At 26.1% G+C, this 17,178-nt stretch overlaps 2 protein-coding genes across 2 annotated transcripts; both read left to right on the top strand.

Annotated features, from left to right (window-relative positions):
* The first annotated feature begins 94 nt into the window (after positions 1–94).
* On the top strand, positions 95–4,429 carry LOC126550378 (protein PF3D7_1417600-like). Its single transcript, XM_050201808.1, has 9 exons — positions 95–731; positions 2,036–2,227; positions 2,323–2,461; positions 2,675–2,949; positions 3,078–3,251; positions 3,341–3,463; positions 3,687–3,937; positions 4,000–4,159; positions 4,250–4,429. Exons 5-9 carry the CDS (start codon positions 3,191–3,193, stop codon positions 4,360–4,362), a joined length of 708 nt encoding a protein of 235 aa, XP_050057765.1. The 5' UTR covers positions 95–731; positions 2,036–2,227; positions 2,323–2,461; positions 2,675–2,949; positions 3,078–3,190; the 3' UTR covers positions 4,363–4,429.
* Positions 4,430–5,722: 1,293 nt separating this feature from the next.
* On the top strand, positions 5,723–6,788 carry LOC126550377 (uncharacterized). Its single transcript, XM_050201807.1, has one exon. It carries the CDS (start codon positions 5,765–5,767, stop codon positions 6,632–6,634), a length of 870 nt encoding a protein of 289 aa, XP_050057764.1. The 5' UTR covers positions 5,723–5,764; the 3' UTR covers positions 6,635–6,788.
* The last annotated feature ends 10,390 nt before the right edge of the window (positions 6,789–17,178 follow it).

The following is a 17,178-nucleotide window of genomic DNA, read 5'->3' as shown; positions in this document are numbered from 1 at the left end:
TCATGTTTAAACCTTGAAAACATTTATTTTTATTTTGGGACTCAAAATTTAAAATTTAACTTGCATTCTTGCATTTGTACCTAATAATCCCTGTGTGCATTTTGAAGAACATGACATCTCTTAGATGTCAATTTTGTACTTCGTATTAACTCCACTAATAAATGTATACTAGAAGTAAATTAGTGGTTACAAACTTACATTATGGTTTTCCTAATCATTATACATCTCTAGGACGAGTTCAGTAAGTTGTGTATAAGAGGTTCAACATAAATGTTACATAAACGTCAACCTTAATAATATTATTAACCTCTCCATGATGTCTCATGATAGGTTTATTGCGATAATAGATATGACCATAATATATATATATATACTATAATTTAATATAAATAATATGTTCTATAAATAATTTATGGCTGGATAATACGTCGCATAGACTTCACAATGTGCTATGCAGTAACGCACTTCCGCCGAGTGCCGACCGCCACGGTGCGCCGCAGTTTATCGATACGCGCGCTTTTATTATTATTTTATTATTATTGTGTCTCAGCAGTCTCATGATATAATTTACTCATCTCTCTATACAAAAAAATTTTCAACACGCGCGGAGTTGCGGAGACATTGAGAGTGCACGTGCACATATTTAATTACAGCCATTGCAGGTTTTACGACTTCATCGATAAAATCGTCAAGACACAATTATAATAATGGCAGCTATTCAAAAACTGCAGGTAATTATATGTAACAATTATTATTATAGTAATAATATTTGATTTTATTTTTATTTTGTACCTCTACCCGGGTAGGATGTCTGCGCGATGTGATGATACCTCCCTGCTTCTTGTGCTTATAACATCCAATAAATTTCTATAGACTATAAAGGACAAGTCTTCTTCGTACCTAATATATGTTACTCAAAATGTCTTTATACCCCTCCTGCTTTTGTTTTCCTGCTTTGTTTTAAGAATAATCTGTGGGGGGATCAGGGTTTTGATTATGGTAAATAAATTATATTGCCTCCCTAGATTTTTATCCAGTTACGCCACTATTTATAATTTATATCAGCAAATAATAGTTAAACATGAATATTCGTATATTTTATATTATGAAATTATAGATCATATTATATTCCTATGCACTGCCCTACTATCTACATCAATTTTTAAATGGAGGTAATAAAATTAAGTTAAATTTGATGGATAATTTAAATTGGGTTACACATCCTCTAATATACGTATTATGTACATAGGTAATATAAATAGTCAACATTTTATAAAATATAATTTTAAGTTTAATTATATAAGAAATAATAATTTGAAATTAAATAATTACAAAAAAAACATATTTACATAGCCGGTACTTATAGGTATTAGGTGCGTTATTACTTATTATTAATTATTAACTGTATACCTAAGTAGAATTTATTTTTATTTTAGACCTACCTATTATATAAATAATATTTTATATAATTTAATAACACATCATAATATTATGTTAAAAAACTGTAGGTAGGTTATAGTTTAATTTGGGTAATATACTAATATTATAATATATACATAAATAACCAAATTAATTTTAAGCATAAATAGTACCTCTATATATTATTATAATAATAATATAGGTAATATTGTGTTTACACCTATAATGTTTTACTTTACAGTTTACCTAAGTATTTGACTATTTATTACATGTTGAACAGGACTAAATTAAATGAAAAATTAGATATGTTATTCTATTGAATTGTTAAAATATATACCTAGTTGTAATTTCTAATGATTTCTTAGTTAAAACTAATAATTAAGTAGGCAGTATAGGTATTATACTAAAAACCAATTGAACAATTTAAAAAATGTTTCATATGAAATATTTAGGTACATAATACTGACAATACTAAATTTGTATTCAAATTTAAAACTGTTTATACTGTATTAGGTATACCATAATTATTTATTTCAACAATTCAACATTTAACATTAAATTTTACACAAAATAATATACAAAATTATACCTGAAATATATCTCACTCTGGTTTTAGTGGCTTATTGGATATTTCCGTGAAGAAAATCAATATTCAGTTGTTCCAAACAATTGGATAATCCAAAAAGATGACAATAAACTGTATTGTAAATGGCCTACAAAACAACGAGTTACACCTTCCATGTTATCTTAGCTTATGATTTATTGACAGATTACATGTTATATCCAGTTGAAATTCTTGAAAATTATGGTATGTTATAATATTTGTGTGCTTTCACTATACTTAAACACTAAACTATTATTTTAAAATAAATATATTAAAGTACTTATGTAATTGTAAAATAGATACATATAATGCTGCTGCTAAACGAGAAAAGGAAATTTTTTTGTCTGGTTCTGAATCTGACAGGAGTTTAGGTCGGGGCAAACGCATTAAAAAAACAAAATCAATTCATCGATCATAGAGATTCTGAAAGTGATTCTGGTAATGGTTTAAAAATCTATTTTATTATGAAATATCTAAATGTTAATTTTTTAGAATTAGTTATTATTTCATTATGTTGCACATAAACGCATTGCATAAATTTTCCAAGACTTTCAAATTATATCTTATTATTATAAATTGTCATTCATATTCCTCTCTAGTGTATTTATGAATACAATGTAACTCATTTAGGCATTTATTTTTATTTTGTAGGTAGTATTAATGATTCACCATTAAAAGTGTATGGCCATGGGAATAAGATATCTGAAGAAAATTAATACATTCTCAAAATAAACTTAAAAAAATAAGTGCTCAAGAATTTAATTTAAGTTCAAATGTAGTTTTACAAAAAAAAACAACTGAGGAGGTATTCATATTATCTCCTCCGAGTAAATTAAAAAAAATTGATTCACAAGAAGTTAATTATTCAAGTCCAAAGAATAACTTTATTTTGAATAATCAATGTTATGATGATAATATTGTAACTTGTAAGTGTCCACCTATAACTATTGAATTTAGTTAAATATAATTGTATTTGTTAATCATGTGCCACTGACTGATTAAACAAATTGTCTAATAATTTGGTCATACTAAGGTAACAATTTTTTTTCTACAGCTGCTGCAGTATTTGATACGCATAATAGTATTTCTGCAGAAAATATTTCAAACAAAGTAACAGTTGATAAAGTTAAACAGGCTTCTAATTTCCGCAGACCTTTGTTTAATGCTATGATGGCATATAACAATAATTATGAAAATATAGAAAGCAGTATATTTAATGACAATTATGGTTTGTGTCACACTGTCACCATAACTAATGACTAATGAGTAAAAAATAATAAATATATATGTACTCAGTTATCATACAATTTGTTTTAGGAAATCAAGATGATATAAATAACACTTCATTAAATATTGATGTTGAAGTATTACCTCCTGTTAAAACTTCTAGTATGAGTAACAATTTAGTTGCTTGCTTAGACAACAATGAAATAGACAAAAGTATAACACATCTTAAAACTAATTATTTAGCATTGCTTATACTATTATTAAACTTAATATATAATATATATTTGTTTTTAGCTTAAATTAAGTTTAGTAATAGTAATAAGAGAGAGGAACAAATATTTAGAAGTTAGAAATGTTTCTATGCGTGTACTAAAATAATTACATTATAAATTAATTGATAATTATATTAAATATTAATTTTGATGATTTTAAATAGGTAACATATCACAAATGTTAGTTTTATTAAAAAACATAGTAGAAGATAATGTTACAACTATTGCTTATATGAAAAGATTAGATGGAAGATTAGACAAAATTGAAAAGGCAATGAGGGATGTGACCTATGGTCGTAATAATGTTAATCAATTAGATGATGACTTTTTAACACTATTTCCCATACCTGATATTGACTGTTTAAAAAATATTGAAGAAAAAATTAAAAATGATGAAGAATTTAAACTAAAATTGGTAGTTTTTCAAGATTCTAATTTAATTTGTCATGTACTTGTTTGATTTTTTTTCCATTACAGAATAACTTGGTTATGTCAATTGATGGCACAGATGTGAAAAATTTTGTAAAACGTACAGCTATACGTTTATTTAGTAATGATTTATCTTCTAAGTGTTCTTGGTATGGTCATAAAAATAATTTTAAACTTCAAAATCTTGGAATTATTAATATAATGAAAGGTATTAAATAATGATCAATAGTTATAATTCATAAATATGGTTTATTTCTACACAATAAGTACCTACTTGATTTTTCATTTTGTTTTTCAGAAATATCAAAACATTATTTTAAAAATACAGATATTGTTTTTGAGACTAATATCAAAGAATGGTTTAGACATGGTGCCCAGCGGGTTCAACGTGATAATAAAAATCATAATTAGCTTATAGATTATGTTTAGAAGAGATTTGTAATTAACAAAATTACAAATTGCATATGTATTATACTAGGTTAGTTACATACAGTTAAAATGGTTATATTTTAACACCTACATAATAATATGGTACCTATTGTCAATATTTTTTATAAATATGCTTCATCTTTAGTTTTACATTTTTTATACATGGTTGGTTAAATAAAGTAAATATTAATTAGATATCTAATTATAAATAATAACTTTCTTAGTTACATATTTAGAAATAATTTCTAGACTTATATATATCTTTTTTATATTCCAATGAAATTTAAAATTCATAATATTTAAACCGACTAAACTAATTAATTGCTAAGTATAGTTTTGGCCTAATAAATACACAAAAATAAAACACTGTTTATATATTATTGTACTACATACAAGTAGTTATCAACTATAAACATTTTAAACTTTTATTTATATATTTATTTTTATTTTATTTCAGTTGAAAAAAAGGAAATCAATATACGATATGTCTAAAAGAAACTTTGAAAGGATTATAGAATCTGAAAAATGTTCAGCTTATTCAAATATTGTAAATATAACCACAGCTACATCAGTAAAACAAAACAATACTATTATTTTTAACAATGTCAAGGATTCATCAACTACTCAGATCCTAGCTTCCACAAATGTAAGTTCCAGCATACCTCAAACATATGTCTGCTCAAATTTTAATTCAATCTCTAATAGCACAAATAACTTGTTAACCAATATGAGCGTACCAAATAATTCTAACTATGTAATACCAAATAATTTAAGTTTAGAAGAAAAACTTAAAAATATAATTATTAAATATCATGTTTCACATAATTTTGTAAACGAACTATTAGAAATATTAAGATGTGAAGGATTAAAATTGCCCAAAGATGTCCGAACATTACTTAGAACTCCAAAAAACCATGATATAATAGTTATGGATCCTGGTACATATATACATTTGGGTACAGAGTTTATGTTAAAACCTATACTACTCGAGTATTTTAATTATATAAAAATGTTTGATATAATAGAGTTAGGTTTGAACATTGATGGCTTACCCATCACAAAAAGTTCAAAATCGTGTTTCTGGCCGATTTTAATTTCTTTTGTAAATGTTCCAAAATTGGACAAAATAGTATTACCAGTTGGAGTTTATCATGGTAAATTAAAGAAACCAAATTGTATTACTACATTTCTAGAACGTTTTATAATTGAAATAAAAACAATTTTATTAAATGGTATTTGTGTACACAATAAAACATTTATTTTTAATATTTCTCAAGTTGTCTGTGATGCACCAGCAAAAGCTTTTATTTTAAATGTGAAAAGCCATAACGGTTATAACAGTTGTAACTCTTGTACAACTGAAGGTTCATTTATAAACAACAGAATGTGTTTTGATGAAATAAATGCACCGTTAAGGACAAATGAATCATTCCGCTTAAGAAAAGATGATGAATACCATAAAGGATTGTCTCCATTAGAAGATTTACCTATCAATATCACCTCATCAGTAGTTTTAGATTATATGCACAACGTATGTTTAGGGGTAGTCAAAAGGTTATTAACATTTTGGGTTAAAGGAAAAAAATCTGTACGGTTTTTAAATAATAATATTCAAACAGAAGTATCTTCTACATTAATTAGTTTAAAACCGTACTTACCTTCTGAATTTAATAGACTTCCCAGATCTCTTGAAGAATTAGAATACTGGAAAGCAACCGAATTTCGTACTTTTCTTCTTTATACGGGAATTATAGCTTTAAAAGGCCGATTAAATAAGCAGTTATTTCAGCATTTCATGCTTTTACATAGTGCTATTAGAATTTTATTATCTAAAGAAACTTGTTTAACACTTAATGGTCAAGCCAAATGTTTATTAATACAATTTGTAACAAAGTACTCTGATTTATATGGCGTGGAGTTTATTAGTTATAATGTTCATGGGTTAATACACTTGCCTGATTTTGTGCTTGTACATGGACCTTTAGATCAATTTAGCGCATTTAAGTATGAAAATTGCTTACAAAATATTAAAAAATGTATTAAAAATTCTAGGCATCCATTATCAGATATTTATAACCGTATAATTGAACAAAATAAGCAATTGAAACCTATCAACAATTACCCAGTTTTAAAAAAAGAAATGGAGTATAACCCTTTAATATGTAAAGACCCTACTGTAACTTTGTATGAACAAATTATAAATGAATGTTTTATTGTTAGTTCTATCAAAGAAAAAGATAATTTTTTTTTCTAACTGATAACACATTAGTGAAAATTGAAAAAATTATAAAATATTCTTATAATTCTATTATTAAGTTAGAAGTAATTAAATATAATAATGTTACACCAATGTATAATAATCCTATTAAATCTGATATGATTGGTTGTTTTTATGTGGAAACCCATAATATAACTATTCCCTTTCAAATTGAATTGAATCAATTAAAATATAAATGCTTTTATTTCCAGGTTTCTGAAATAAAAAGTGTGGCAATAACACTACTACATAAAAATCATTAAATTAAAAATATTTTCAAAGTTGGGAATTAATTTTATTCTTTGTTAATATTTGTTGATATATTTTATTTTGACATTTCTATGATTCCTGACCCTAAATACACAATTTTATTGCAGATATCTTTTTATTCATGATTTCTATATTTCATATGTATATACAAATAAGTATTTATAAAGTACTTTTGATACTATTTTTTTTTTTATTATTATTATTACTATTTTCATTGTTTTTATTAATTGATGTTATATTTCACTTTTTTCACTTAAGTTAACTTATATTTAATACTATTTATACAGTATATTATATAAATGCATATAATTGTATTTGTAATACTTGCAGATATCTGCCTATATTTTAAAAGTATAAAATTAACTAATAAGTATATAAAGTACCTACTTTTAAATTGTAATTATAATTTGTTATACATTTCATTGAGTTTATTAATTGATATTAAATTTTACTTTTTTTTTCACTTGTATTTTAATTCACTTACCTATGTTAAATATATTATTATTATATATTATATATTATATATTAATATACATATTATTTATACATTATATATAAATACATAATTGTATTTGCAATACATGCAGATTTCCAACTATATTTTATATATTATATACAAATAACTATATAAAGTACTTTTGATTGTAACTTGTTATAAATACATTTCATTTTTGCTAGTATTATTTATAATACATATTTAAAGAACATTATAATATAATAATTTGTTAAACTTATATACATTAATTGTTTCATTGTTTTTATTTGTAATACTTGAAAATATGTATTTATTCTTTATATTATATACACATAAAATACAAAAACTATTAAAATATACTATAATATTATAATATACAAAATATGTTGTACTATTTATTACATAAACCAAAACCTATATAGCAAGTTCTGTGTTAGTTTATAGAAGTATTTATAATTGATATAATACTGCAATAAGTTCATCTAAGGAATAAGATCATTGAATTATTAGGTGTGACTTTTAAAAATTATTTTTTTCTACTTATTATTACTATTTTGACTATTTTATAAAATAATGCGTTTTATAGTAAGTCAATATGTAAGTAAAATGTACTGTTTCATTAATGGTAACATATTTAAACTGTTTAAATATATGTTAGCAATAATAAATTAAACCACTGAAAATTAAATTAATTATAATTAATAGTCAGCTAATTAAAATATTTCAAACCATGGTTTTGCAATTGCAATTTCACATATTATATACATAGCTATACAATACAGTGGCGTAGCCAGGATTTTTTTTCGGGGGGGGGGGGCTGATCAATTTTTTACACAGTGGTGGTTTAGTAATATACAATAAATTATTTATTTAAAAAAAACAATAAAAATAGTAATCAATTTTCTTAACTTTTCGGGGGGGGGGGGCTGCAGCCCCCTCACCCCCCCCCCTTGGCTACGCCACTGATACAATAATAAACCTACGTTTATTATATATATATATCATTTAATGATTTAATGGGCGGTGATTTCATTTTAAATACATCAATAGCTAGGAGATTAAAAGAAGGTCTCTTTAATATATAATATATATATATGTATGTATTTAATATTTATATATATGTTTATATATATATATTTATGCTACTATGCCCAACTATAACTACTATGTGATGACTATGCGACGTAATTAGTAATACGGATTTACAACACTTGGATGTTAATATGAAATCAAATAGAGTTGTATGAGCAGTTATAATGCGATGTTCAGAAGAAGTTTATGATTAACCTCGTTTATATAATGTCACTCAACCTGGCGTTTAGCATCTCCAGTATATCAATAAGAAGTCCGTAGGATCTTTATATTAACATCACATATCCAAAATAAACTACCTCGCGACATCTATAAGATTGATTTATGCACACAGGGATAACATACCTGACATGTAAGATCCACCATCATATCCCTGTCCCCGAAGGTTGGCCATACTCAATCCAAATGCATCTATTTGTTTTAATATAACATCTTTAATCATTAGACCGGTGGTGGAAAATAATTCAGTAAATCCTAAAAACTCCTCTTTAATCACAATCTTGTTCATGTCAACATATCTAAAAAATATTTTAGAAATATAAATTCATATAAAAATATTATCTAAAAAATCATTTAATACATTACCTAACAGAAAAAGTAATTTGCTCTTTTGTGCTGATTTCGGTGGTTTCATCACATAATATTGCAAAATATTTTGAATTATTTAATTCTCGTACTATATCTTCTACAATAAAATCACGAAGAACTTCAATGATTTCATTCTGAGTGGTTTTACTTATTAAAGTAGCATTTTTATTGCAATTTTTTAAGTGTTCGTGTAATATTTCATCACCAGAATCTAACCTGAACGCTAAAAGACTACGAAAAATTCCTTGCTCTCCTGTTATAGCTGATTCATATTGAAACACGCCATCATCACGATGTCCCCTGAGTGACAAATTGTTTTGGCCACAGAATATTATTGTTTTTATTAAAGGTACTAAACGTTTTTTAATAACTTCAATTATAGACTTAATTTTATTATTTAAAATAATATCTACTGATTTTCAATAAAAAGTAAAGCTTTTTCTGCTGATAATAAGTGGTACTCATTACTTCCATGCTTATTTAAAAGTTCTATAGCTTTTCTGTAATTGGTAAAAGGGGTTTTTTATAAATGTGTTTAAAATCTGAAAATATTAAACATAAATAAAATTAAAATATTTTAGTACAATATAAGTATTATAGATAATAAAAATAAACCTATAATATACTGTAGTTATAATTATTCATTTTAATTTATAATAAATTATTGTATAAAAATTGGAGAATAATTAATTTAATACAGCATTGTAGATTTAAAAACTAAAAACTATTTCTAATTTCAATATGTATCATTTATAATAATATCAAACTCAAAGCACATAATTGTTGTAATGTGTAAAGTGTAAAAAGTGTAATGTGTATATACTACATTAGATAAATCATGTTAGGTTAGGTTAGCAATAAAGTTAGCAATAAAAAATTACCTTACTCCCTGTAGAGAGATTATTTGGAGCAAATAATACACAAAATTTACAAAAACCACCATTTTTAAGCTGACTATAAGATAGCCATTGAAAGCGTCTAAGCCAGTCCAGTTGAAATTATCTATTTTGATTTCCATACTTATAAATAGGAAAAGCATACCCAACAGTGGGAGTCCAGGTATTTTTTAAATATATAAATTTTTCCTCATCAGTTAATATTGCTTATCAATGCAAATACCTATATCATAGGCATTCATATTTGTTGATTTTGGCACATGCATATCAACTGATAACTAATTAAAAGCAGCATAAAAATATTAAATAACTATTTTTATTATATTAAAGAAATATTACCTGCTGAGAAACTGAAGAAAAGTCTGTCACAGAATTATTGTCCAATATGGCTTTATGTGGATCGGTTATTTCAATAGCTAACTAAGTTTGAATAAAGATGAACAAAATAATAACATTAATTCACTGAATAAAAAATATACTGAATAGTTTGAACATGCACTACTTACTTTATTTGAAATTTTAGAGCAACTATTATTATCCGATTCAACACATTCATTAATTTGAGGTTTTTTACAAAAATACGTTAGTATTGTTGTATTATATGTATGAATATTTTATAAGAGATGTTAGTACGTAAGAAATAAGTTAAGAAAAACTATAGATAATAAGTAAAACAGTAAAATTCAATAAGTTAAGCAATAGTTAATTATTCACAGAAATAGGTTAAAATAACAATTGTGCAATTCGGTGCCAGTAAACTTTATATTACAGTTAGCATAGTAAGCAAGATATAATAATAAGAAATGTAAATAAATTTGTTTAATAATTTACTAATCGGGTTAAAATAACAATTACACAATAATCATAGTATCTATAATTGTAAATTTAACGTAGTAATAGAAAAATGTAGAACAATCGATAGTAATTCGATTGTAAGTGTAATATATACGTGAGATGGCTAAGACAGCAAAGGGGTCAGTGGTGGTGATCGTGTGACTCGAGCACCACCGGACGTCGTGTTTAAATAAAGTTCTTCATTTGCGTTATTTTGTGTTTAACTTTATTTTGGTATACGTTCGAGTAATCGGCGTATACGACAAAGTGGCGCCCAACTCGTGGCTCGTTAATCTACGGCTTTCTTTTGTGTGTGTGTGTGTGTGTGTGTTTTGATTATACACGATTTTTCGAGAGATCAATGTGCGTGTTGAGTATTAAGTACACGCGAAATTTTTTTAGATTTCTACAGTTGTGTGCGTTGAGTACACGCGAATTTTTTCAGTTGTGTGTGTGTGTGTGTGTGTGTGTGTTATAGATACACAATTTTTCGAGAGACCGAGAGTGTGTGTATGTGTGTAGTAAGTACACGCGAATTTTTTTTTTTGGGGGATTTCTCCAATTGTGCGTATGCGAAATAATATACGAAACCGATTTCCTTTTCTTTCTCTCAATCCAGCATTTGTGTGTGGAGTCAGCGCCGGATAGGCGAGGTATCGGCTCACCGAGTTTTAGGATTTTAACCGGCCCATTTTTCAATAAGTTTAATTAATTCATATTTATATACTTTTTTTAGTTTTTGACTTCTAACAAGTTTTTTTATAACCCTCCAATAATATTACATTCTGAATAGAGCTGCAAATAATGTATTATTTTCATTTATCTGAAGACACTTTGGTCTTGTAAGTCCTATATTTAACTTAAGTTCGTATTTGGAGGGGAGGTAGATTTTCAAGTACTTCTTAAAAATAATTATTTGTTAACTATTGTTCCTAAAAGTTTAGATCGTTTCCACTCAAAACTGTTACATGTAGGTATACTAGGATGTCAAAAGTTGGAGAACTTCTACTACCTACATAAATACCTATATTCTATAGACTAAGTATTAAATTGTTGTTATTCAATAGACTTTATTTTTATTGCAATTTATAATATCATCATTCATCAACTAGTTTTGTATACTGTATAAAATAAGCTTTAATAGCTATTCATATTTTAATAATAACATGATATCATAACTACATACAATATATTATAAATTATATACATATTATATTAACTGGTGTCTGGTCGAGACAGTTATTGGACACATTGCGCATAAATATATAATATATACAAATTAACAAAATATAACATTTATAACATATTAACAAATATAACAAATAAACATGTTATAGGTACATAAAAAAAAACCTTGCCAAACTAATAATAAATATTTATTACAACAAATAATTAAATATTAATTTAAAAATTAAGTGATTCTGACAGTTGACAACTTTTTGTGGACACTTTATCAATGATACTTTCATTATCCAAAGACATCAAAATATCTTTCTCTACGGACATAATTAAAAATGTTTCTAATTTTGATTGAGATAAACAGTTCCTAAGTCGATTTAATACATATTTTAATTTGGAAAACGTAGTTTCACACCTTACTTGTGTACATGATAATGTCAACACAAATTTATGTTTTAAACTAAAACCAGTAAAATCCAATGTAAGATGAAAACTAATCTGAAAAAAAAATTATTTTAGATAATTAATCAAATTAATCTATTTATGTATCATATCTACAAATATTATGATTATTTATTACAAATATACTCTTTTAAATGCATATTTTAATAGCATATTTAGTGATTCTTTAAAGCATAAATATATGCATAATTTAAAAGTTTTTAGAGCATGAAGTTCGTAGCACTATACATAACGTCTACTATTGTGTATTATAATATAATTTCAATAATAATTTATTAAATAAACTTACCTTTTTTGGGCGCTTTAACAAAAGATAATTTGGATTGTTTACAGGCACGGCACTAGAATTTTTTTCTAGGGGGGGCAGAGTGTGGCAAATATTTTTTTTACATGGGCTAAAATTTTTTCAACAAATGCTGAGGTTATTTAAATGAAATATAAATATTTTTGTATCATATAACATAATATAGCTATAAGCTATAAAGTACATACGTTTTATATTGTATGCTCAGAGAGTCTAAACAGATAATATATACAAACTTTTGAATAGTTAAAAATGTTTTAAGAATAATGTCAAATATTTTTTTTGTACCTTATGTAATAAAATGTCTAATCACAGACCTTCAACAACTATACCTATTCATAATGATGACATGATATACAAAAATGATAAGTTCTTTATGACTTTAATATTACATACCTTTGTGAATGAATAATTATGTTTCTTTTACTTACCTACATTTCATAAGTATAAATTAAAGTAATTGTGTTTAGTAATGAACAATTTGTTTCAATCATCTTTAATGAAATGATTTTGGATACGTTTATTTGTTTATTTTCATCTAGTAATTAGTACTCAATAAAGGTAATAAAAAATAAATAAAAGATTTTTTCTTATTTTACAAATTTCAAAACACATTTTATTGAAATTGTAGTAAATTTTTTCCTTATTAGACAAATAATAAATTTAATTTATTCCTCAATTTGTTTAGTTGTGACAAATATATTATATAAGCTAAATATTGATATTTTACACAATATCTGTTTATGCACCAGGTACAGTAAACGATTGAAAATCTTAAAATATTGAAAAAGTTAACAAAAATGTACACAATTGCACTGATATCAGTAACAATACAATTTGTTTTAAATAAAAACTTTTGATTACCTTCCTAATATTTAACTAGTAAATTTCAAATTTTTAATTCAATACATTTTTAAATTGGTATTTGCATAGTAGTGTATGTATTGAAGTACCTACTTTATATTTTTTGTTGAATTTTGGAGGTTAAAATAGTTCATATATATACATTAGGGTGGTCCAATTCATATAGGTTAAAAAAAAAATGTTTTTTGCTTGCTCTCCACAAACACTTTTTTGTTCCTTTACCAAAAAGAAATATGTATACCAAAAACTAGCCCATTTTAAGTATATTTAGAGGTCGCTAGTATATGTAAGTAAAATAAAATTTGTGAAATTTATCAATAATAATTGTTGTTTTTAACATTACTGTCGATAATGAATTGTCATTACAATAACATCATCAAACACGGGATTGAATTTAGGTGCATGCTCTTTAATTGAAAAGTCACTAGCTCCGGATAAAGAGCTTGTTTTCATTGCTTGCCGACACCATGTTTTTGAAGTCATGCTTTCCAGTGTTTTTAAGGAAGTGTTTGGACCAAATGAGGGGCCAGATGTGAATCTTTTTAAACGTTTCAAGAAAAAATGGCTGGAAATAGATCAAGAAAATTTTATAATAGGTCACGACAACTTTTTTAATACCAAAAACCTTCTTAAACTTCGCCAAGATATGCAAAAGTACTACATTGATGCTATTAAAACTCAACAGCCTAGAGACGACTACTTCGAATTGCTTAAACTGTGTCAGATATTTCTCGGAAAACTTGAAAAAACTGAAGTTCGATTTCGTGCACCAGGAGCCTTGCATCAAGCTCGTTGGATGGCAAAGGCAATTTATTGCCTAAAAATTTATATGTTCCAGGACCAGTTTATTCTTACTAAATCAGAGAAAAAGGGCGTAACTGAAATAAGCTTATTTATAAGTCAGCTGTTGTCAGCTTATATTGTCGTTATTGGAACGAAGCCCCAATAGCCGAAAGAGCCCCTCTGAACGATGCCAATCTCATTCAACAGATAAAAAATTATCCTAATCAAAAGATCGGTACCGCTGCCTCAAAAGCATTTCATCGCCACCTCTGGTATTTTTCCGAACATTTAGTTGGGCTTTCTTTTTTCGATTCTCGTGTCAGTGTTGAGTCTAAAAAAGAAATGGTCAAAAGTCTTCAACGACCACCAAAAGAAAAACCATTAAAAAGACTTGATGGTAAAACTTTTAATAATCAGAATCCACTCCAATCTTTTATCACACAACGCACAATGGTTCTGTTTGATTTATTACTCAATGACGGTCAAGATAAAGCAGCTTCATTTTTAGCAAAAGATCCCTCAGAGTGGCAAGCAGATATAGTTTATATTGAAATGCAGGAGAAGGTTCGCCAAATGAAGGTTGTTAATGATTGTGCTGAGCGTGGAATAGCTCTGATTCAAAAATTTAATTCTAGTATTACAAAGAATGAGAAACAAAAGCAATATCTTCTCCGTCTGGTTGATCTACACAGAAAAAAATTTCCCATTGCTTCAAAATCCAATGTGATGAAGATGAACAATGAACAATGAACATTAGATTAAAACCCTCTAATTACAAATTAAAAATAATATATTTCAATTTGTTTTAGTTTATTTAATAAATTAATAAAAATAACGGATTTTTTCTTAATATTTAACTTATTCCTAAAAGTGATAAATGCTAGCGACCCCTAAATATTGTTGAATTGGGCTGGAATTTTGTTGAATGGTTAACAAGGTGGTTTGTAACAAAAAAAACCATGTGGAGAACCTTAATTTCAAAAGTAAAAAAATTGGACCACCCTAATATACATTAAAACATAGATACTTTAAGAAATCCTTTTTTATTAATTATCAAGTAATATGTGAACTAATTACCATGACAAATAAGATTATAAAAATAAAAAAATAAGATAATTGAATTAATTATTTTAAATAAGATACAAGAATACAACAAACATTAATTTAAGTTAATAATATTCTTCTGTTTTTGTAAATAGCTGCAAATTTATCAACAACAACTTCTAAATCTAAGTTCTTAGCAATTTTTTTTTCTATAGATAAAATTGCTATATTTGTAAGCCTCTTGTTAGTCATTTTATTTCTCATGTAATTTTTAATTTGTCTCAAACTGGAGAAAGTTCTTTCAACCCCAGCACTAGATGGTGGAATGATTATGGATATCGTACAGAGTATATACATTTCAGAAAAAGCTAATTTATATTTTTCAAGTAATTGCATTAAATCAAATATATTTTTTATCTGAATATTGTTTTCAACTTCATGTCGTTTGATAACTTTTGTAACTAGTTTTAACTCTGATTCTAAGCTTTCTATATCTAACTTATAATGTTCTGCTAAAGGTTTAATATTTGATAAATTTAAAAATGAGTCACTTTTTGGGTTGAGGGAACTGATACCTGTTAAAATTGCATTATTGTCTGAAAATCTTCTGTTGAGTTCATTAACCATTCGATCAAGGACTGGAAAAAATATCATTGTCTTTATATCGTTATAATTACTAATTTTTCTATTTTCAGCAGTTGCTACTTCAGTTAGATATGAAGAAAATTGTTTAGGAAGTTTGCGGAACCTTGTTTCTTTAACTGTTTCATTAGGGAGTTGAATGTTATTTTTTTGTGCACATAATTCAACTTCTTTCAAAAGATCTTCAAATTTGTTTGGTGTATTTCTTAAATCCATTAGAAAATTAATTAATGATTCTACTAATATACAGCTAGAACCCAAATCTGAATCTGGTTTTTGTAAATAATCTGATACAATTTTTATCTCACTAAATGTATCACAAAATAAGTAGAGACAAAATATAAATTCAAAATTTATGTGAAATAATAGTGATTTAGCCTCCATTTGTTTTTCACTTTTGGTTTCTAGGCTTATTTGATGTAATAAAAGTAATATCATTGGAAATGTTTTTTTCACAGCGATGCAAGCAGAAATTTGACATATCCATCTAGTTTCACAAATCCTTTTTAGTTCCATATTTTCTTTTTTTGGTAAATATTTATATTGAAGTTCTATGAATTTAGTATGAACAGTTGACCTACTTACAAAGTTGTACAATTGTTGAAGGAGGGCAATAAATGTTTCTATTTCAGGTATATTTTTACATACATCAACTATCACTAAATTTAATCTATGGTTAAAACAGTGTGTGTAGAGCGCTTGAGGAACATGCTGTTGAAAAATTGATCTAACCCCGTTTTGTTTTCCACTCATCACGGATGCACCGTCATACGTTTGAGCTATACAGTTTTTTATATCTATTCCACAGTCTGTTAGTGTTTTATTTATGTAGTTAAAAAGAGCCTTTGCATTTAATTCATTACAAGGTACATACCCTAAAAATCTTTCATTCATAGTATTATTGTGATAATAACGAACCATAATAGATAACTGCTCAGTTTTGCTGATGTCTTTTGTTTCATCTGCAAGAATAGCAAAATATTTAGCTTCTTTAACTTCTTTTGCAATAGTTTCTAAAACTAATTTACTCATTACATAAAATAAATCATTTTGAATAGTATGATGAGTATATTTTGCATTTTTTGGTAAAACATCAATTTTAGCTTTA

Source organism: Aphis gossypii, chromosome 2, assembly GCF_020184175.1.
Source record: "Aphis gossypii isolate Hap1 chromosome 2, ASM2018417v2, whole genome shotgun sequence".
NCBI classification, from domain to species: Eukaryota; Metazoa; Arthropoda; class Insecta; order Hemiptera; family Aphididae; genus Aphis; species Aphis gossypii.
The sequence above is the reverse complement of the archived record's forward strand: the minus strand, read 5'-3'. Positions and strand labels throughout refer to the sequence as shown.

Excerpts from the sequence above, each read along its gene's own strand:
- LOC126550378 (XM_050201808.1), top strand. The coding sequence starts at position 3,191 with ATGATGGCATATAACAATAATTATGAAAATATAGAAAGCAGTATATTT. Across the intron at positions 3,252-3,340 it reads TATATTTAATGACAATTATG|GAAATCAAGATGATATAAAT; the intron begins GTTTGTGTCACA and ends AATTTGTTTTAG. Across the intron at positions 3,938-3,999 it reads AAGAATTTAAACTAAAATTG|AATAACTTGGTTATGTCAAT; the intron begins GTAGTTTTTCAA and ends TTTCCATTACAG.
- LOC126550377 (XM_050201807.1), top strand. The coding sequence starts at position 5,765 with ATGTGTTTTGATGAAATAAATGCACCGTTAAGGACAAATGAATCATTC.